The 23,352-nt window shown below is 40.2% G+C and overlaps 2 protein-coding genes across 5 annotated transcripts; one reads left to right on the top strand and one right to left on the bottom strand.

Moving 5' to 3' along the window:
• Nucleotides 1-179: 179 nt before the first annotated feature.
• On the bottom strand, nucleotides 180-4,851 carry zc4h2 (zinc finger, C4H2 domain containing). The gene is made up of 5 exons (XM_079872042.1): nucleotides 4,645-4,851; nucleotides 3,888-4,059; nucleotides 2,825-2,997; nucleotides 2,471-2,633; nucleotides 180-1,793 (listed from the first exon to the last, which is right to left on the bottom strand). Exons 1-5 carry the CDS (start codon nucleotides 4,695-4,697, stop codon nucleotides 1,680-1,682), a joined length of 675 nt encoding a protein of 224 aa, XP_079728168.1. The 5' UTR covers nucleotides 4,698-4,851; the 3' UTR covers nucleotides 180-1,679.
• Nucleotides 4,852-5,980: 1,129 nt separating this feature from the next.
• zc3h12b (zinc finger CCCH-type containing 12B) lies at nucleotides 5,981-23,301 on the top strand. Of its 4 annotated transcripts, none has more exons than XM_079872039.1 (6): nucleotides 5,981-6,539; nucleotides 14,355-15,247; nucleotides 16,250-16,389; nucleotides 17,662-17,896; nucleotides 19,462-19,568; nucleotides 19,818-23,301. In XM_079872039.1, the coding sequence occupies exons 1-6, from the start codon at nucleotides 6,348-6,350 to the stop codon at nucleotides 21,296-21,298; spliced, it is 3,048 nt and encodes a 1,015-aa protein (XP_079728165.1). In that variant the 5' UTR covers nucleotides 5,981-6,347; the 3' UTR covers nucleotides 21,299-23,301. The 4 variants fall into 4 exon arrangements, with proteins under 4 accessions (XP_079728165.1, XP_079728164.1, XP_079728166.1 ...); XM_079872038.1 differs by having other exon boundaries at nucleotides 19,462-19,583; XM_079872040.1 differs by lacking the exon at nucleotides 5,981-6,539 and adding an exon at nucleotides 13,164-13,417 and having other exon boundaries at nucleotides 19,462-19,583.
• The last annotated feature ends 51 nt before the right edge of the window (nucleotides 23,302-23,352 follow it).

Raw genomic sequence — 23,352 nt, 5'->3', positions numbered from 1 at the left:
AGTTTAAGTAGGCTGAGGCCACCTGGTTGAGAACCACTGTAGTACTTGGTAACAATGGTACGAAGTCCTTTTCGTGTGTGTGTTTAAACTTAAGTGTTGTAGAAATTTCTGTGGAAATCGCCAGCACGCCACAAATTCTTCCTTAAATGTAAATATCGCCCCACTCAGGATCAAGAGTGGAGTGCAAAAAGAATGTAGAACTTTATACTGGTAAAGACATTAGCAAAAAAAGAATGATTCTGTCATTGTTAGGGGTCATGGGTGAAAGGTCAAATTCCAGATACATATCAAGCCAACTACAAAGAGAGAGAAAGATAATGAATCAATCAGATGACAATCAACTGAAATTAATTGTATTATATTAATTTATCATCATGACAAGACGTCCACAGTTTATTAGTTTCACACATTTTAATTATTAAAAAAAGATTTTCAGAAAAAAATGAGACAAACACAATGATTCAATACTAAAGAATCTAACAAATTCTTAATGCCCCTTTCGGTCAAATTCCAGAACACAACGTAACAGCTCATTTGCTCAAATTGAAAGATGGTTCTACAAGAACTTGGGCTTTTGAACTCTCATTCAACTTGTGTTCCATAATTATTCTACTTTTAAGGGGCTGTTCACACAGGACATGTTCTTGCTTTCAGTCTGCGTTAATATTGAATTGTTGGTCTTTTTTAACCCTAGTATTTGTTTCAATGTCTGTTGTACCATGTCTCGTTATTTTAGCATCTAATTAGCACCACTTTTTCAATACGCTTAAAGGTGCAGTAAACGATTTCTGAGAAACGCTGTTGAAAGTGGAATGGACCAAGCACCAAAACACACTTATAGCCAATCAGCAGTAAGGGGCGTATACTCACGAGCGGGAGATGACTGTGCGGCATAGGGTGTTTTTGGGGGCGGAGCTATCAGGATAGGGGCGTGATCCTTTTGGTAGGGGCGTGTTAGTTTTGGTGATTAACATTTTTTAACAGCGTTTCTCAAAAATCGATTACTGCAACTTTAAAGTTAAAAACTCGCTCTGTTCCATTCCAATGCTCTCCATCTATATCATGTGTGAACGGCCCATAAGACATTCTATACATGGTCTGAGACAGTCCATGGTTACATAATACAAGAAAAACAATTTGTACTTACCAAGAAAAAACATTAAAAAACATGTGAAATCATACCATTATTAATGAATTAAAATGATTAAAGATCAGTTTACGCATTAAATGAATACCGTACAAATGGCTCTATTGACTAAAGCCACTTTAGAGAATTTAGTTTTGAACTAATGCATTAGACTTAAACCCCACACGGAATAGTACATTTCTAAACCATCATCCATTTCTACTACAAACTAAATACAGACACAGTACAAACAATATCAAGGTTTCACTAATATAAAATGAAATGGAAAAACTGAGACCTCGAGTACACTGAAGCAGGAAGACAGATGAAATACAGGATCACTATAAGGGGTCAAGTTATCAGACTGCAGATGGTCCGTTCCTTCAGGACAATGGTGTGTGTATGTGTGTGTGGCTTCATGGTGACTGTGTGTGTTTGGAAACGTGCATGCATGAGAGCGTAAGTGAGTGCGTTTATGTGTAAATTAGTTTCTGTTAGGGTTGTGTGTGTGTGTAAATGAGGTTTTCTCAGGGGTTGTTTGGAGCCACGAGTGTCACTCGTCTGGTTTTCTCTTAGGTTTTTTAGGGTTGCGTGAGCGACTTTTGGCTTTGCAGAGAGGACAGATTGGTGCATTCCGATGGATTTGTTGGTGGCAGGACAGACAAGCCTGGAAACAGACAACAAATTAAATCAATATCATCTCTTTGACTCCATGACTCCCATTAATTTCTCCTCCCATCTCCATGTCCCTATAGAGTTTCAATCAATTACATGATATAGAAGTTACATTTTCTTTTACCAGTTTCAAAGTTTTATTAAATTTTTGTTCCTGAAATCCACCCTTCTGCTGGGGTCAGGGTAATCCTGATTTTTTGGATTAAAGGTATCCTGATCTTACCAAAAAGTTTTGAAAAACACAAACCAAGAATTGAAAGAATTTGAAACCAAGATTGGATTTTGTGATCTTATCCAATCTACAACCCATTTTCAAGATTTGATCCAACCCGATAGCTGGAATCCAATCTTTTGAACAACTGGGCCCTTTTCAGAGTCCTTTTGACTAAAAAGAACCAGCTCACAAGAACCCATACATTCTTTTGTGAAACAGACTACAGAGGTACAACAAAGCCAATGCAATAAAATTGTGTTTTATTTTGTGGTACCTCGACCATCTACCTCATAACATTCAATTCAGAATGCAAGCTCACAACTAAGCAAATATGTTATTTCTTTTGCTAGTAATATGTAGACACTGTCAAATAAGCTTAACATATTTTCCCACATGTGATTGCTGATGTTTGTGTGGGTGTACACAGATAGAGATGCACTAATGTCAAAAAGTACCTTCATAGGTGGCGGCTGCTGGCGGAAGGTCGCTGTCTGCCTGGCGTCCTGTTTCCGCGCAGCTTGAAGCTGCTGGGCTGCAGCCGCCGCCGCCGCTAGGGATTCTGGGATAGGAGGTTCCTGAGGTTCAGTCTGCCACTCAGCCTTTTGCTTTTCAAAGTAACTGAAAGGAGAGGAAGAGCACGCAAACAAACAGTAAGAATTTTAGTATTCCTTTACACACCACACACACTCTCTGTCTAAGAATTACTCTGTTTGCATACACACACTCCTACACTGCAATGACTCATTTTTAGGAGTTCCCTCAGTCAAACACACACACACACACACACACAAAGGAACAGTGTTACTAACTCCAGTGAGAGCTTTTCCTCTTCTTGGCTGAGGTCAGGGAGTCTCTGTAGGCCGAGGGTCATCCTCAGGGCGTCCACGTGTTCTTTCAGGGGCTTGTATTCATCATGGAGACGTCTGGTTGACTCCAGCAGTTTGTTCAAGTCACTTTCAGACTGTTTGATAGTGTTTTCCATCTGGGAGAAGAAATACAGCCACTCCATCAATCACAACGGTGGGAAACTAATGGTTAGGCATCTGATCTAGTCACACAGAGGTTACTGGGTCAGATCTTGGATATCGCAGAAATATTTAGCATGTAGAGTAAAGCTGTACACTAACATTCAAAAGTTTGGGTTTGCTCACCAAGGCTCCATATGTTTGATCATACAGTAATCTTGTATTACTGAAAATACAGTTAACAGTAAAATAACTTTTCTATTTTAATATATTTTCAAATGTAATTAGTTCCTGTGATGGCAAAGCTGAATTTTCAACAGCCATTACTCCAGTCCTCAGTGTCACATGAAAATCATTCTAATACTTTGATTTGGTACTTGAGTAACATTATCGAAGTTGGAAACATTAATATTTTTGTGGAAACCGTGCATTTTATTTCAGGATTCTTTGAATAAAAGAAAGTTCAAACATACTGCATTTATTTGAAATAGAAATCTTATGTAACATTATAAATGTTTTTTTACTGTCACTTTTGATCAATTAAATGCATTAAAGGGTTAGTTCACCCAAAAATGAAATTTCTTTCATCATTTATTCACCCTCAAAATGTATGTCAGTATTTCCCACCATACTATAGAAGTCATTAGGGCCCATCAACTGTTTGATTACCCGTTTTCTTCAAAATATCTTCTTTTGTGTTCAGGAGAAGAGAGAAATTCATACAGGTTTGGAGTGACTTGAGGGTGAGTAAATGATAATGGTTAATTTCCATTTTGGGTGAACTATCCTTTTAAGTCATAGTAAGTGTAGAGGCGCTGCCGCTGGATATATATTTGCTTTATTGAGTGCACTACAAACATTATAAATAGTGCAATAAAAACGGCATCAATTTTTTTTCATTATTTACCACATTGATATCAGCATGTATGAGACGCAGTTCCTCTACGTGAGCCATTTTCTCCTGCAGCAGAAGATCCATTTCCTGTTTGTACTCTCTCAGGTGCTTCTCCTCAGACTCAAGAGCATCAAACTCACTCCTCAGTCTAGATTTGATCTTCTCCATCTGAATTGTCTTGTTCCTGCAAAACCACACAAACATGTAGCCAGTGCTTGACAGAACATGACAATGCAATGCAAAGACTTCTGATCTGGTGCATGTGTTTTTAAACGAATAAGACATTATGTGGTTTCAGTGACCCGATCACAAAACGTTTTTGACGTCGACGTCGTGCAGAAAATCAAGTGTGTTTAAGCTTTATAAATGATTAAGAGCCGTTCTGCAGGAAATGAACCGTTTGCTCTGCAGTTTCGTGTCTAACCACAACAGGATGCTTTTCAAACTCTCATCCACGCTAAAACAGCGGTGTGTGATCAGAGACTTAGTTAATGCAGAATTAGTGCGAGATGTTTTCAGATTTAGTGCAAAGCTGCGTGTTTTTATGGTTTAAGCGGTTTGCTTTAGCATCATGACCGACACAAAGAACCTGTCAAAGGAGAATTTTATAGAATATTTTTAGGTAGATTATACATGCAAATTCATGCATTGCTTATTAAATGCAATGATTAACGGAAAATACGCCGTTTTTCGTGATCCAGGCGGAAATGGCCAGATGTTGAACACAAGCTAGCGAATATGCTTTAGGATCAATCTCAGCTTTTCTTACCTTATTTCTTTGATGTTTTCTAGCTTGCACATTATCTCTTGCTCATCCGCCATGATGGACTATGAAATTGTAAGAATTTTGTGGGAATAAGAAAAGAAGCAGCGATTGTAGCGGATATCCCTCTCATAAGAAAGACAATAGAAATGCTAACCAGCTGTGGACAACAGCAACACTGTGCTGACTACATTTCCCACAATCCTCGGCGGGGTTTAAAGGGAGAGTGTGTTAAATAAAACCCACACAAGCGTTTATCAGACGTTTATGATATTCAGAGTGTATGTTCTTAATCTTATATGAAATGTTGGGCAAGCTATTTAAAGATGTAGCCAACTAAGATACCAACTACATTTAGAGACCAACCATTACATTTTAAGCCACTTTATATTCTTAAAAGTATTAAATATTAAAGTCAACTGTTATGTGATTTAGTACATGTTTATTAGAAAACAAACAAACAAAAACACATCAACTATACAGAAAACATTTATATTGCCAATTACTGTGCATGCAGCATTCACATGTCAATTCACTAGTTTAACAAGCCTCGAGTGTATACCATTTATCCATTCATGTATAGGTTTTTTTCATGGTTTTCCATGGTATTTCATAGAATGATACATTTCCAAAAACAGTGGTAACGCAGGGGTTATTTTTTTATACTTAAAGTGCTTGGTGTAATTGTGATGGTCAAATGTCTTTATCTACACTAGCTGCGCTTCAAGACCAGTTTGAACTCAATACCTTATCATAAATGGCAAACGATAGGATGCATTTGCAGTTTGTAGGCAAATCAACTTATTTAATCCAACTGTTTTCGAGGAACCAAATGATTCAGTTCGCAACTGAACTCTCCGAACAATTTAGAAAGAATCGCGAACCGCGCTTGAGCAATTCACATAGGCAAATCATCAAAAAGAATCGACTCGCAATGATTCTTTTCGCGAATCGCGCATCGCACTTCTGATTCAAAACAGACAACAGAAATTTCAATGCAGGCGGCTTGAAAGGTCAATTATTATAAGGGAAATGCATCGCTAAACAGACCTTTACAACTGAAAAGCGACATTTAAAAAGTAAAAATAAATCGACGTTATCCCATAGCTACCGAGAATTGTAGTTGAACAGTTTAAAAGCATTCGTGGCGCGCTACTGCCCAGCATTAGGCTGATACTTCATTATAACGGATTTAAAAACAGCAACAGCTGAATATTGTATCAACCTGAACCTGAACAAGTTGGGTGTCTGACGGTCATATCGGACAGCGCCTTCAGCGCTCAACGTGTCCGATATATTTGTAACCCTCGGTTGCTGCATTACCGGAGTCCCGTCCACCCACGTGCTTCAACGGAGGCAGCAGCAATAACACGCACTTTCTGCGGCTCTGCCCGTCCGAGCGCAGCGACAGGGGGCGTCCGACGTGTTGCCGAAGCGCAGGCGGTGGGTGCAGTCGGGGCCGCTGTAGGGAGGGAGGGAAGTGAGGAAGGGAGGGCGAGAGGAGAAGGAGGGATGGAGATGGATGATAGATGCTTATGTAGCGCGTCCCGTACGTTTGCCGTTATGCTCGGCCGCAGACAAACTTGCATCCTCCCGTGACTTTCTTTCTTTCCCCTGCTGCTCCACCCATGAAGCAGGACGCAGGGCGAATGCGTGCCACTGTCAGTGTTCCGGAGCGCGTCGTGATCGCTTATTTATCCGTCTGATAAATGGTTTTGGAGCTCGCCGCGCCCGCCGGTGCAGGCCCTGCGCTCCAGCGCTGCATCCCGCACATCCAGCGGGTTTTCCGGGTCAGAGTGAGCTGCAGCACCGCAGAGTCCATCAGCAACATCCCCAACGCCGGCTCCAGTATCATCGTAAACATCGAGGACGGCACGGAAGAAGACTGCACTAAAGCTAAAGTGAGTATGTGTGTGTGTGAGAGAGCGTGTGTGTCGCAGGAGAGCCGCGCGAGCACGACCGACATCGCCATTCAAGCTCATTATTTCATTACAATTTCGGGTCTGTTTTTACTTTCGTGGGCAAATTATGTACTTTGTTGGTTGCTCACATGATTAAGTAAAATACACCCATTGTAAATGTTTCAGGTGGGGCGAAATGATCTTTAAATCACGACCAGAACTGATGCTCACGACTCACGTTTTACAGAGATTTACTGAGTTCAGTTTGACAGGCGGCGCGCAAACATGCACTCGTTGACTTTTGAAGCTATAGCCTACAAATGAGGACCTATCATAGACAGAATACTTTTTTTTTTAAATGAATATAATCATATTTATTACTTTTGTCTTTAAACCTGATTCTCACACAAACCTGTTGACATTATTAGAGCCGAATCAAAACATAATGTAGGCCTATGAGCTGCTCAAATAGTGTGGGCGCTTCAAGTAGATCTTTGACACTTGACATTATAGGCTAAACATTTGGCCCGCCAAACCTGTACTCTTATGCATCCCTAAAAAGGTGTATTTCTCTATTTACAGGCAGGTATTCAATAATAAACTTTTTTCTACTCTTTATCCACTGTAAGCATAAGCATTACACTTGCAGGATGCTGGTCATGAGAAATTAGGTGTCCTTGCTTGGGCCAAACAGAGTCAAGGCAGTTATAGGGTACAAACACACACACACACACACACACACACACTTTTTTGCCATTGTGCATGTATGTCAGTATCACAGCACAGGTCTATTGCTGCTGCATTTGCCTGTGCTTGTGTTTTTGCATACACCTAAAGCATTAAAAAGTAAAGAATGCAGCTTCAGGTAAGAAGAGGCCTTCTGTCTGTGCATCTCTGAGTGAGTGAGTGAGTGAGTGCATGCTTTCACCTCCTGCTGACTATTTTGTCAAAATTGCACCATAAGATGCTGCCACCCACTGTCTTTAGACTGAGTGCCTGAGCTCGGAGCTGCACCGTGGGCCTTAAATGAGCTTCATCTAGCCATGCGCTCCAGCATAGAGACTCCACTTGTTGCTATGAGACAAACCAGCATAAACCTGTGTGTGTGCACTCGAGTGCATGGTGGCCTTGCTGATTGTACGCCTGTGTTGTGGAGGAGGTGAGGAGAAGAGAAAGGAAAAAGAGAAGGAAAACAAGGCAGAAATGAAAGGGGAAGAGCGAGGGAAGAAAAGGAGAAGGAGGGAGGATGCATTCTGTTGTCCGGCTTGTTTGTGGTGCGTCTGCTGAATACACTTGTGTTGTTTTGCTGCCGGCTGTATGAGTCGCAGAGTATTGTGTGATTTTTAGGACATGAGATATGAGCTGTGTGTTTACAAAAAACTGAAATTCGGTGGTCCACTCGTGCGGCTCACTAAAAGCTGCCCCCACATGATGGGCCACTTGTTTGTTCATGCTGGCCATTCTGGTTCACTATGCTGCAGTTTCCCTCTGCAGTCAGTGAAGTGTTTGGCGTGAAAGAGTACGGAGCCTTCCTGTATTTGTTCACCGGCTCTTTTTATGTTTTAAATGAAGTCTTACCTTTGCAAAAGGCTGATTGTATCCGATCTGGCTCTTTCTTACTGAGGAGCAGGCTTCTACCTTTTCACCCAAGGAGGAACATTTCAGCTTTCTCCTCCTTTCTTCCTTCCGTTTTCATGTGCATCATGCACACAGACCTCTCCCTCCCACTCAGCAGCAGTTTCCCGATCAGTTCTTAAAGCTGGCCGGGTAATTTACAGAGAAAGCGTCAATTTACGTCAGACACATCCTAATGAACACGGGTGCGTGAATGAGCAGCTGATCTTTTTTTTTCTCCCTTTTTTATTTAAAACTTTGTGTTCATTTGTACGCTTTTGACCACTCACCTCTATACCAGAATTATTCAGGTTTTCTTTGGGTTTCACTGATCTCAGAACAGTTTCTCAGTCTGCTGTGGTTGACTGCAAACACTGACTGCATGATGCAGATGATCTGCAGAAATTGATGCATACAAAACACATGATGTTTTAACAATACAGATTCATATAATAAAGTCAATTTTGTATAGTTTATGATTTATTTATTATTTTTGTTATATTTAGATTGAAATATATTAGTAATACATTTTAATATTTTATTTCTTATTCTATACATGCCTTATAACATCTTTATAATAAAAAACAATAACAGTAATAATAATTAATAACAGTAGTATTATTAATTAGTATTATTATTAATTAATTAATTAATAGTATTATTATCATTATCAGATGTTAAAAATAATTCTTTATAATCTATTATTAATATTTAATAGTAGTAGTAGTAGTTGTAGTAATAATATTAATAGTAATTATTTATATTTAAATATATTAATAATATTTTTAAATATTGTATTTTTATTTTGAATGCCTGTGAACATCTTTATGATGAATAATAATAACAACAATAATAATTAATAATACTAGTATTATTATCATTATCAGACTTTAAAACAATTAATTATAATTAAGTATTAATATTTAATAGTAATATTAGTGATAGTAATAATACCAATAGTGATTATTTATATTTAAATATATTAGTAATATATATATATTTTTATTATTATATGAATGCCTTTTAACATTTTTTAATAATAATTATTAATATGTTAAATATTATTATAATACCATATTGACCACAGACCTGTGGTATCACAGAAAATCTCAGAATATTTGCTTTAAGATTCAGAACAGTGGCATGTATGAAGATGTTAACAAAAACTTATATCTACTATGTAAAGGTAAATTGAGTTCTCCACTGTCCTGTAATACCATAATATGCAACTCTCTGTTCAAGCTATAGTGGTTATTAAAAATCTTTCCGGTTTACTGCAGGCTATTTCACTGATCTCAGAACAGCTTCTCAGTCTGCTGTGGTGGAGCTGATCTCAGAACTGTGATCCTCAGCTGGGGCCTGTGGCTTGCGAGCGCAGACGATGCGGTTCAGTGCCCAGGGGAACATGCTGCTGGAGTCAGCGTCACGACTCAGAACAGCAGCTATGTCACGCTGGGGAGGAAATTCTTCAATACGGCACATCTGCAGAGAGAGAGAGAGAGAGAGAGTGAGAGGGGGAAGATTGTATACGCTGTCAGTTTAAAGTGATATTATTCATCTCAAATGCAAACAAACACTCTCATTCTCACTCTCTCTCGCTGTCGCATGTGCTAGGAGAGCTCCAGTTCTGCGCGTAGGTGTTTATTAGTGAAGCATGCATGTGTGCTGCTTTATACGTGCATTTTCGGCTTTGCCCATGAAGGAGTGTATGGTTTCTTCGAGCGGTGTAAATGTAATATGTGCACTGTGTGTTTGAGTGTGTGTGTTCCAGGCTTTCCCAGAGAACACTGCGTTGTGTTAGTCGTGACTGCTAAAAAGCAGTTAGCTGATGACAGGGCTGCGTTGCTAAGCAACCGGTGTCATGAGCGCAGAGGAGCCTCTCGTAGCTGGATGGTGCTATCGGTTTTCTCTCTACACGCACATGCACACGCACACACTCTCAACCTACACATACACACATCCCTCTCACCCCACACAAAAACAAACAGAGATGCACACACATGCACACGCAGATTCACATATTGTCAATCACTTTACACACACACACACACACACACATATTAGACGATGCGTATCAACTGTGATAGAACTGGATAGAATAATCAATATTTGCTTTTCAAAAATGTACTAGTTTAAACTTTAGTTAAATAAGTTTTTTGGAAATGGCAGAGAATGATGTGCAGGAATCTGCTGAAGGAAAAGAGAATGGTTTTCTGAAACTGAGTTGAAGTTCATTACCACACTGTCATTTCCCCTCAAGGAAGTTCAACCATAGTCACACCACACCCAAAGTAACTTCTCTTTTTGTCATATTTAAATTGTTTACATACACCCCCCCCCCCCCCCCCCCAGCAGCCTAACATATCTATATCTATATTCCATGACTCACAGCACATAATTTGGAGCAGCTTGTGACACAAGGGCACGTGCGTCATTGCGATTGTCTTCTATGAAAATGCTCACCTTTATAATTTGGCTGACTTGAATAAAGATAAAATAATGAGTTAGCTGTATACAAACAGAAGAAGCTCAGAGCCAACTTACGTGTGTTAGATTTTACAAGAAGAAACATTAAAAAGGCTTTATGAAAAGCTTATTTGTATGGAAGCTTGTTTCTGTCACAGGATAAAAAAATGTAAAAGATAATTGCGATTTTTTTAAATCCCATAATTCTGACTTTTTTTCTCACTATTGCGATTTTATATCTCACAATTCTGACTTTTTTCTCGCAATTGCGATTTTATATCTCACAATTCTGACTTTTTTCTCGCAATTGCGATTTTATATCTCACAATTCTGACTTTATAACTCGCAATTGTGATTTTATATCACACAATTCTGACTTTATAACTCGCAATTTGGAGTTTATATCTTGCAATTCTGACTTTTTTCTTGCAATTACGAGTTTATATTTCACAATTCTGACTTTATAACTGGTGATTGCATTTATATCTCACGATTCTGACTTTTTTTCACAATTGTGATTTTATATCAAGCAATTCTGATCTCACAATTCTGACTTTTTTTTTGCGCAATTGCGATTTTATATCGCACACTTCTGACTTTTTTCTCGCAATTGTGATTTTATTTCACGCAATTCTGACATTATAACTTGCAATTGTGATTTTATATCACGCAATTCTGACTTTATAACTCGGGATTGCGAGTTTATATCACTCAATTCTGTAAAAAAGTCAGAATTGCGAGAAAAAAAGTTGCAATATCCTTTTTTTTATTCTGTGGCGGAAACAAGCTTCCATACATTTGAACCTTTGCAGACCCAACACTTTATTATAGTCATGCAAAACTTTACTACAAAAAACTTATAAAAAAGACGATGAATAAAAATGTTTTGTATAAAATTAAAAAAATGTATACATTACTGTTCAGATGTTTGGGGTCAGTATACATTTTTATAACGTTATATTTATGCTCACCACCACAGCTGCATTAATTTGATAAAACAAATACAGTAAAAAAAAAACCCAATAAAATACATCTTTATTATGTATTATTTAAATAAATAATAAATAAAATATCAATTAAAGCTGCAAGCAGCGATGAAAAGGGCCCTCGCACCCATGCCACCGCCACCCGGCGCCTTTAGGAAAACAGAGCACAGTGGGCAGTATGTAAATATAGGAGGACTATGTCAAAGTAATTTGTATTTGCCACACTTCCTGCTACCAGCAGGTGGCGCTATTGCTATAACCGAATAGGAGCATGGTCATGTGTTTAGGACAGGACTCTTATCAAACATATGAAGTTTGGGGCAGATTGGACATTGTATGCCTGAGTTACTGCAGGCTGTCTGTGGTTGCCTAGCAACATCGGAACTGCAATCAACATTAATATTGACCTTATCTGATCATGCATATATCACCAAAAGGCCGAAATTGGGTGAACGTTTGTCAGGCCACCGAGGGCACACCCTTCGACGAAAACTCAAGATCTTCGCAATTTAACGTCGCAAAGGCCTTAAGATAACACTTACCAAATTTGAAGAGGATCAGATCAAAACTGTAGGAGGAGTTAGTTAAAGTACAACATCTGAAAATGGCAAAAACTGCGCAAAATCTGAGAGGAAGTTCAAAATAGCTCACTTCCTGTTGTGTTTAGGGCTATGCTCCAAGAGACTTTTTTGTAGGTATTGGGTCATTACATGTATGTACCAAATTTCATATCTGTACGTGAAACGTAGAGCCGGGGCAAAATGTAGGGGCAATAATTGAGCCATTTTGCCCCACCCAATTCTGAAACCCACATCACACGTAAATTTCCACCACTTCTGAAGCGTGTGCAAAGTTTTCGAGGATGTTAAGGCCTTCTAAAAAGCGATTCACTTTGGAGAAGAAGAAGAAGCGGAATAATAATAATAAACGGAGCAGAAACAATAGGGTCCTCTCACCATCGGTGCTCGGGCCCTAATTACAAATATGACTCAGTTATTAATCTATTAAATTAGATTTAAAAATAATAAATATAATACACATAAATAAAAATTACATTAAAATTAAATAAACATAAATAATACTTTTAACAGTAAATTAATATAGTGAGTTAAAAAGTATAATAAATGTAACAATAAAATCGGTGTATAAATTGGGTGTTTATAAAAGATAGATGCCTTTGAAATTTTAGGATGGGGTCCCTCACTCACTCGAGGGTGATGACTGATCATATATTGATGGTACACGGCATTTGAAAACCCCTGCGCTAGGGTATGCGTACACTGCGCGCGAAGCATCAGCTTTTCTCCGCGCGTACAGCTCGCACATGCGATTTTTCAGATTTTTTTTGTTTTTTTGTTGCACAAATTAGTTTGAATGCGTCCATATCCGAATAACCGTAATTACCAGACACCGATCTATAAAAAGCGTTCACGTCCTCGTAGAACTCTTGTAAATTCCGTATTTTCTGGGTGCTCCGACTTGTACCACGTGGCCGCTGTACCACCACCTACCGGCTACAGCTGCAGATTCATTTTTGGCGTTGATAGTGTGGCAATAGATGGAACCGTTTAATTCCGAGTCCGAGGACGTGAACAGCACCGAGTAGAACGTCACGGGTTGTCGTTTGTCACTTTCCTCTAGTAATTACGGTAATTACGGCATGGCTTGAACGCAGCATTTGCCCACAAGGTGGCAACACTGGCCCGGTCCGTTGTTTCACTGTCGGGAATGAAACGGGGGAGACAGAGCAAGAACAACACAAACGACTGAGGACGGCAACAACAATAGACTCCCGCGTTGACGAGTGCTAGTGTAAGTGATACCCCACAATTCTAGTTTAAACGAGCACAAAGACATTTTTTATCGCTCATAAGATTTGGAGATAAATATTGCAAACACTAGAAAAGGATGCCTCTTTCTAATGCGCATGTGTCGAGCTCTGTGTTCGCGCAGTGTACTTAGAAAGCTTCTGATTGAAAGAAAGAAAGAAAGAAAGAAAGAAAGAAAGAAAGAAAAAACCGACGTACACTTTGGCCTCATGAACCGTAAGAAATCTTTCTAATATACTGTTCAGAATCAATTTTTTTTATGAACAGGAAGTTTGAAGCGTTTTTAAAAAAAATAGGAACCATTATAAATAACTTAACGCACTCTTGCTGATTACAAGTAGCAGTCTATTAAAATTATATAGGCAAACTTATGTCTGCCATAAGGTAAGGTAAATTGTTTCTGTACTGTCCTGCCCATCTATCCTGCTGTAATTTGGATTTCACAGTCATTTCAAGTTTTAGTAAGTATATATATATATATATATATAAAAAACAATGAACAGATAGTGTTTGGTGAGCTGAGACATGTGAGAGGGGCAAGGTGCTACTGCATCCTTTGAATCATAGTCAATGTATTGTTTGATTGAACCCTTGATTTTTTTTTTTTTTCTGTCAGTGAAAGAAATGAGAGCAAATAGGTGAATACATAATTAAGATCATAACTGATGATAGGCCATCTCTGTCTTTTTTTATTATAATGAAATATAAATTAACATTTTATGTATAAAAAAGAAGAGTTCTCAGCTTGGTTTGGATGTGTAGCTAATTTTTTTTTAAATGGGCATGAAGTTGGCCCACATAAAGTATTATAAAGTAAAGTATAAAGTACATACCACATATGTACATTCTAATAATAATGAATAATAATGCCTTAATACCAAGGCAAATGATCTATCCATAATCTTTTCTCTTTCTCTCAGGAGTACATTGTATCGCTGATTAGTCCTGTTCATAAACACCGTGAGCGTTTGACTCTTTGGCTGCAGCGGCGACTGCATGCCCTACGCGCAGCTATTGAGTACGAGAGCTGCGCCGTGGTGCAGGTGAGGGACCATGCACTGGAGCTTCAGGGAGGTCATGCGCAGGTAACAGCTGCGTGCGCTATGCTGCAGCGCCTGAAGATGGAGCACCGCGGCTGCCGCGACCCCCAGCCCTCGCCGGCTGCTGCTGGCCACGACTCTCCAGAAGAAGAGGAGGAGGAGGATGAAGAAGCTGGGGAAGAGGGGACCAGTTCGGAGAGCGAAGGAGAGGGGCGGTCGCGGAGCGGGAGTTCTGGAGGAGGAGTCAGCACAGCGGGCTCAGGAGATGGGCCGACGGGTAGGAGGCGGGACCCGCTCGTAGCAACCAAACCTCACCGGCAGCTGTGCCGCTCATCTTGTTTGGACCGTCCCAGCTTCAGCCAGAGCAGCACCTTGCAGGAGCTACGCTCGGATGACACCCGCACTGACCCCTCCCAGAGAGCCCTTGCTCCGCCCGTCTCAGCCCAAATGCCCTTACGTCAAACCAGCGACCGAGATTACCAATCCAAAATGGACTTCGCTCTAAAACTGGGCTACTCCGGAGAGCAGGTGGAGTCTGTGCTGGGTAAACTGGGGACCAGCGCGCTAATCAATGATTTATTGGCCGAGCTGGTGCGGCTTGGGAATAAAGGAGATCCAGAGAGCCAGGCAGCAGTAGGCACTGCCAGTTTAGCACCACGGGCGGTGGGAGCCAAAGAAGCCGTAAGCCCAGAGGCATCACTGGAAGAAGACTCGTCAGACATGTATGAGAACCTCAGACCAATTGTGATTGATGGATCCAATGTTGCCATGAGGTAAATTCTATTGAGAACCAAACTCATGTTTCTGCATGTTTAAAAACAAACAATTTCTGTATGACAAACAATATGCTTTTTTGTTTATTTTGAAAGTAAATGGGTCAATTTTAGGGATGTACCAATATTAAAAATCTGTCTGATACCAAATTATTTTTGGCCTAATAACCAATAGATGTTATCTAATGTCTGGTATTAAAATGATAAATGATTAAAAACAAAAAGCTAGCATCTTAAATCAGTTGTTTTAAATGCTATAAGTGAGTTTAAGCATCACAACATTATAATGCACAATATGAAAAATGGATATAATTTTGAGACAGACACCAATGAATTACAAAATCTCTAATATAGCATGATAACCAATTTTTTACTGATATATCGGGCATCCGAAGTCAATTTTGATTTCATGTTGACTTTGAAGGGATAGTAACCCAAAAATGACAATTTTGACATAATTTACTTACTCTCATGTCATTTCAAACATGTATAAATTTCTTTCTTCTGTGGAATGTAAAAATAATATATTTTGAAGAATGTTAGTAACCAGATAGTTTTGGTTCCACTTTGACTTCCATTATTTGGACCAAAAAATACAATGGAAGTCAATTGGAACCAAAACGGTTTGTTTATTAACATTCTTCAAAATATCTTATTTTGTGTTCTGCAGAAGAAAGAAATGCATACAGGTTTGGAATGAGATGAGGGTGAGTAAATTATGACAGAATTTTCATTTTTGGTTGGATTATTCCTTTAAGGCACTGGACTGTTAACATGTTGATGAGAGAATTAGTCACAACCTGGGAAACCGTGAACTAGAAAGTCACCATATTATGACTATTGTTGTTTACTTCTGAAATTTATGTTGTTGCAGGATGTCTTTTGGAGAAATTATCTTGAATTTCCTGTTTTGAAATGCTTTTAGTATTGAAGAATGTCAGTGAGTGAATTGAGTGTATGTCTGCATGCGTGTAATTTGACGTTGGTAATATTATTTTGTAGCCATGGAAACAAAGAGGTGTTCTCATGCCTGGGCATTCAACTGGCTGTTGATTGGTTCCTGGAGAAGGGCCACAAAGACATCACAGTTTTCGTCCCGGCATGGAGGAAAGAACAGTCAAGACCTGATGCACCAATCAAAGGTACCACAGAACTTCCTATGACGAGTTAACACTCGAGTATGTGTAGATATACAGAGTCAAAAAATCTTAGATCACCAGTTTAAATGCTTTAATATCTTTTTTCTAGTTTAATATATTTAATATAGTTTGTAAAATTATAAGTATAGCAATTTGAGTGAAAAGTTTAATTGAAAGCAAATTTCAGAATGTATTAATATTGTTTGTCCTTGTTTTCCTGCTGCTGTCTCCACAAGTTTTTTTTAAAACCCGATGATCCTAGTCTGGGTATCACCAGACCAAGCTCAATCTTTTAAGATTGAACATTAGTCTGGGGAGTCTGCTCTGTATTTTCTACTGCACAAGAGGCGTGATCAACGGGCATAGTTCAAATGACTGTACGCAATTGGATAGTCCTTCAACCAATCAGACCAACGATCCGGGTGACGTACTTTGCAGAGCTACGCGAAAACTCCAGGCAGGAAACGTCAAAAAACATTTTGGTTTGTAGCATTGATCAGCGATTTGCAGAAGCAGCAATGGCATCGAGTGATTTTTGCAGGTTGTGCAAAAAAAAAAACATGAAAGTGAGTGGTATTTACACCCACGCGAGCGATTTGTTTGCTAAACTAAAGAAGCCATTGAGCATTGTCGAGAGGTTAAAAGGAATTGGATTGATGTCGCTTCTCTATCGTGATCGTGTTAAACCCGCCAATAGCGCTCCAGGTGGATTTGAGACAGTTTGTGATAGGTCCCCGCAGATTTGTAACAGAAGCAGGATAGAAAAATGTACAGGTTTCCAGTCTGAGCTGCAGGGCGAAATCAAATCGCTGGCAGATCGGGCTGGGTTTACCCAGTCTACGATGATCATGTTTTCAAGCATGATTTGAGAAGGATCCACATAGCATCTTGTGCTTTGAGACAAAAAAAATTACCTTTTTTTGGTGCAAATTTCACAGATTTGCGTATTTCATTAGTGACGTGGAAATATTCTTAATCATTTTACTTCATAATATTTATGTTTCAAATGTTTCAAAATCCTAAAACATTGTTTGTTTTCAGGTTTTAAATTAGATTATACTTTTGACCCCTACTGTGTGTTGTTAGATACAGTGAACCTTTTCAACATGTTTTACCATCAAGAAACATTTTTATTTGCCTGTATGAATGTCTCTGAAGAGATGCCATTTGTCCAGTGAGATCGTCCATCTGTGCTGTGATGTTTATTCAAGTTTGCGTATGTCTGTGCATGAGGTCACAGGAAGTGATGATGTGTGATGTCACCCTCATCCTCAGATCAGGAGATCCTACGGAAATTAGAGAAGGAAAAGATCCTCGTCTTCACACCGTCTCGCAGAGTTCAAGGCCGGCGAGTGGTTTGCTACGATGACCGTTTTATTGTCAAGCTGGCCTGCGACTCGGACGGGATCATCGTGTCCAACGATAACTACAGAGACCTGCAGAATGAGAAACCGGAGTGGAAGAAATTTATTGAGGACCGACTCCTTATGTACAGCTTCGTCAATGACAAGTATGCTCGCCCACAGTTACCGTGGTGACGGGGTTTTCTCTCTCTCACTTATTTGCGTCTTCTGCTTTCCACCCTCGCACCCGTATGGCGTTCCTCTTTCTCTCTCTCTCTCTGTTTTTCTTCTTTCATTTTTATTGCTCTGTCACTTGTTTTCAACTCTAAAGTCACTTGTTCTATTTTGTAAATAAGCTTTAATTAATTTCCTGATTTATTTGCTTAAGTTTGATTTTCAGTGATTAGGAATGAGGTCCCATGATAAGGCCTGTTGAGATTACGTAATTGCTTGTTCCCAATTATGTCTAAAACCACACATTACTTGCCCAAAAAAGTCATTTTAGATTTATGTAGGAATTACAAGAATGTGCATTTTTATCTCTCTTTTGGATGCAGTAGTGCAGTGTAACTCCTATTTCACACTGGATGCGCAAGCAGTGTGGAGGCAGCGCATATGCTGTCCGTATGCAGAGCGGGAGCAGCACGTGCCCATTGTGCTTTCACACTGGTCGCGCTGAGCTGAACCGTGGCTTGTGTGCTACAAATACAGAAGAATTCATCCATTCTGTCACCTTTTCCGGTGTTCTTCTCCGACAGCTCGTGTTTCCCTCTGTCCCGCACACATATGCATATAGCATGCTGTATATAGCTAGTTTACTTGATAAAAGTAATCTTAATATTAAGACATACCTCTAGTTTAAAAAAAACGACCTCTAGTTTTAATCATTTAAATAGGCCTTTGAAGTTTGGGCAAAAACTCCTGGCAATGATGTGTTTTTTTAAGTATTTTATTTTTTCACAGTGCTAAATGTCATATGTTAATAGTGAAACACGAAACACCTCACTTACATTATTTTTTTTTATGTTAATCAGGTCTATGTTGATCAAGAACAATGCAATGTGTGTCCAAATGCCCCAGTACAGTTATGGGGAAACTATAATGTAACAAGCACCGTCCTTCGGATGAGACGTTAAACCGAGGTTCTGACTCTCTGTGGTCATTAAAAATCCCAGGATGTCCTTCGGAAAAAGAGTAGGGGTGTAACCCCGGCATCCTGGCCAAATTTGCCCATTGGCCTCTGTCCATCATGACCTCCTAATCATCCCCAAATATACTGATTTGGTTCATCACTCTGTCTCCTCTCCACCAATAAGCTGGTGTGTGGTGGGCATTATGCCACAATATGGCTGCCGTCGCATCATCCAGGTCGATGCTGCACATTGGTGATGGTTGAGGAGATTCCCCCTTCCATGTGTAAAGCGCTTTGAGTACCCAGAAAATCGCTATATAAATGTAACGAATTACGGTTATTATTATTATTATTATTATTATTATTATTATTGTTATTATTATTATTATTATTATTATTGTGAATGCAGAGTACTCTAGTTTCAGTTGTCAAGTAATGAATCATTTAAGACATAAAAAAATATCACCCTACTTTTATATAATAATCTTTACAAAACCTCATATTTATAATATTAGCAATATTGTTTCATAAAATAATTTTTAGATTTAAATCATTCATATCATAGTTGTGCTTATTTTTGTCTGTTGGCTTGTTTTGTAGGTTTATGCCTCCTGATGATCCTTTAGGCAGACACGGACCCAGTCTGGAAAATTTTCTCCGCAAACGACCAGTGGTTCCAGAGCACAAGAAGCAGCCATGTCCTTATGGTCAGTACAGCAAAAGTAGGGAATTAATTTATGTCTTTATTTCAAAACATCACAGCATATTAAAAACATAAATAAATATATTAGATACATTTTCATGCAGGTTATTGTCATGCTATGAAATTTCCAGTTGGAATAAAACAATTTTTTTCAGTATACTGTGATAAAAAAAAAAATTATATATATATATCTGTGTTTTAAAAAACAGAAGTAACAATTTTGGCTCAACTGCCACTATTGATTTTATTACAGGTAAGAAGTGCACGTACGGCCATAAGTGCAAGTACTACCACCCAGAAAGAGCCAACCAACCACTACGGGCTGTTGCAGACGAGCTCAGAGCCTTCGCCAAACTCTCCGCTGTAAAAACAATGAGCGAGGGGGCACTTGCAAAATGTGGGACCTCTGGTTCTGCTGCCAAGGGAGACAATAGCTCAGAGGCAAAGCGAGTGGCACCCAAGCGCCAATCTGACCCCAGTATCCGGTCGGTTGCGTGTGAGCAGGAAGAGAGACTTTGTCCGACGCGGAAGGCCGAGGCCAGTTCAGTACCATCTTTAGTGTCAGCGCTTAGCGTTCCAACTATGCCATTGACAAAAAGTCATGCAGCGGGCGCTCTGAACACGCGCTCCGCGAGCAGCCCTGTTCCAGGGTCTCTGCACTTTACCCACAGCTCGCTTGAGCATGCGGGCAGCATCCAATATCCTCCCATCCTAGTCACCAATAGCCAGGGCGCATCTGTGGCTTACGGTGAGCCGTTTCCCAAGTACGACTCTGTGGTAAGCGACCACGGCTACTATTCCATGCTCAGTGACTTTTCCACCATGAGCCTCCAAGACAGTTTCTGCAGTCTTGAGCAGTCAGATCCTGTAGGTGTGGGTGGAGGATATCCTGGCAGAGGTCCAGGTATGTGCCAAGAACCCGGCCGAAGCCATTCGTCTGACTCCTTCTCATCCTACAGTGGAGAGATGTACCTCAACTCATTGGAGGGCAGCCTGGACGACAGCATGAAAGGGCCACCTTCGCAGACTCCGAACCAATCTTCGGCACAAACACGCCTTCAAGCCTTTTCTCACGGTTTCCACCATGAGGCCTTGACACGTGTGCAGAGCTACGGAACGGATGAACCCAAACCGGGTCCTCGGAAGCAATCCTCCGCCCACCTTGCCCCTCACTCCCAACACCAGGTTGTCAGTGCTCGTTCCAGCTGCCCAGGAGACTACCCTCCTCTCACCCAGAATGTGTTGCCTTCCGCCAACCCCTCACAGCAGGGTCGATCCTTAGGTATGACTCGCATGGACAGCATCTCTGACTCGCGGCTCTACGAGAGCAACCCACTGCGCCAACGCCGACCGCCTCTTTGTCGAGAGCAGCATGCCAGCTGGGACCCTTTGCCATGCGGTAACGAACCCTACGGCTACGGAGGCTATGGTTTAACGGGAGGACTTATGCCTTGTTGTGAGAGGGTGATGGTCCGCAGCATGCCCGAGAAGATGGAGCAGATCTGGAGGTCACCGTGGGATAGCGTGCCGCCTCCACAGCCCACCTCTCGTGGGCTAGTGGGGGAACTCCAAGAGCGGCACCCTATTCCAGAACACCAGTATCAAACCTACCGAAACCTCTGTAACATCTTCCCGGCGTATGTGGTCCATTCAGTCATGGAGAAGAACCCTCACATGACCGATCCCCAGCAGCTGGCTGCCGTCATCGTCACCAAACTGCGCTCTTGTCACTAAGCAAATCACAAGAGGCTGCTAACAACAGCACCACATGATATCTTGATATCCTAGTGGATGAGAAATTGGACACCTCAAGTGTTTTGTGTTTTTGTTTCGCTCTTAAGAAACAGCCATCCCCCATACGTAATTCTGATTGGATTGGATCCATTCGGAGGTTGGCTAGCATGATAGCATTGATGCTGCATCGGTTGTTATGTCATCTGTTAAGCCATATGGGAACCTGGATCTTGTACCTGATAAGTTTAGCATAGAAAAGTGAGATCCCTCAACAAAACTAAAGTCTTCTGCAAAGTCCTGATTTCTCCACCATTCAGCTCCTGAGGTGGGCCAAAAGGTTCTTGAGGTTTAGGGTGGCCTGAAAAATTGTTCATAAAGCCGACTCGAAAGTGTATCCACATTGAAAGAGCAACTCTGCCTGCCAGTTCGATGGCAGATCTTGAGAATTTGTTATTTTGTGGGTTATGATAACATTTATCCTTTGAAAAGGAATAACATGAGAGAAATCTCTTTGGTAAAACCGATCAGAAATGATCCTGCACAATATGAATAGTATTGTGTATGTATATGTGTATTCACTTGCATTTGCGTGTAAATATGACGTAATGCTGTGGTGTTTTATTTGGTGTGCGTGATGACTTGATGTGCGATTTCGGAAAGAGGAATGAACGCTTGCGTACCTCAAAGCATGAACCTTTGAACTTTTATGGCCTTACATCGGAGTGACCTCACCACATGGTAATGTGAATAGTGCTTAATAGTTGTGGAGGTCACATTTGTTTTATAAAAGCGAGCATTGGGACAGAGAGGTTTAGATTCTGCCATGCTGCAGTTTTAATTTTAATTGGCTGGGCTGTAACTGCAAACGTGCCCTGCAACGTCTGTTGCCCATGCACAGATGTGTATTTACTAAGCCATTTTAAAAGCCAAAAAGTTTTTCTGATCGGAAAGCACTAGGTACATTTAGTTGGACAAGTTATCCATTTGTATTTCCTTATTGTTGTTGTTGTACTGTAGATTTAAAGAGAGATGTTTGAGTATTTGGTAAGCATGGGCTTCAGTAAATCTCTCCCAGAAAGCATGTTAGCACTATGCTAGACAGAGAGCGCTGCTCACGTTTGACTTGATATTCAATAACTATGTTCAAGTATTCACAAACTGGGGAGGAGAATGAGTCTCTTCGGCAAAATGCTCTTGTGCAGCATATATTTCCTGATTGATGCCGAGAGACCGCCCCTTTTCATCTGCTCCGCCCTGTAAATTAGCATATCTTCAGGAGAGCGTGAATGTTATCAGTCCAGAGATGCTCTGGGTGTTTTCAAAAAGACTTAAATTGCTCCTTCGTTTTTTTTTCATGAGCACAGGTGTAGCCCCGTGGGGCCCCGTTACTGCTCGTGGGAAGGTGTGACACACTGCCTACCTGTCTCTTCCTGTGCGACACACACAAGGAACACCAGGCTGTTGTTGGGTTGTTTCTGACATTTGGCTGACAGTTTGCTTGCTGCCTCTCGACCGCACCCGACCCTGCTTTGACTTGTACTCAAAACACACAGTTCACCTTCCTCTTAGTTTTTGTTTTTCAACAAGGTTCTTTGAGAAGGCCATTATTTAATTTTTAAATAAGAGGCTTTTCTAAATTAATATTTTTAAATGTAATTGTTTTTGGTCAGAAACATATTTATGCAAGTACATAAATGTAGAAACTAATGCTTGGTCAATGCATTGCAAGCGCTCATGACGTCATGATGTTTTTTTGGTTAATAGCAACACAAGAAGTCTATCTATTTTTGAAATATTTTTTTGTTATTTTATGCTCTCATATTGTGAATTTATTATTGCCCTCTGTAGTACCCCTTGTGGCAGAGTTGTGTTAGGAATTGACACATTGTCTTTTTTGCCCACAAAATTTCGCTAATGTGACCACGTCATTAGCATCATTGATGTATTTACATCGGGTATGTTTCAGGCCTAATTGTGTGTGTATGTGTATATATATATATATATATATACACATACATACATACATACATACATACACACATACATACACACAT

This window comes from Squalius cephalus, assembly GCF_949319135.1.
Source record: "Squalius cephalus genome assembly, chromosome: 5".
Classification (NCBI taxonomy): domain Eukaryota; kingdom Metazoa; phylum Chordata; class Actinopteri; order Cypriniformes; family Leuciscidae; genus Squalius; species Squalius cephalus.
Note: the sequence above shows the minus strand (reverse complement) of the source record. Positions and strands in the feature narration are given on the sequence as shown.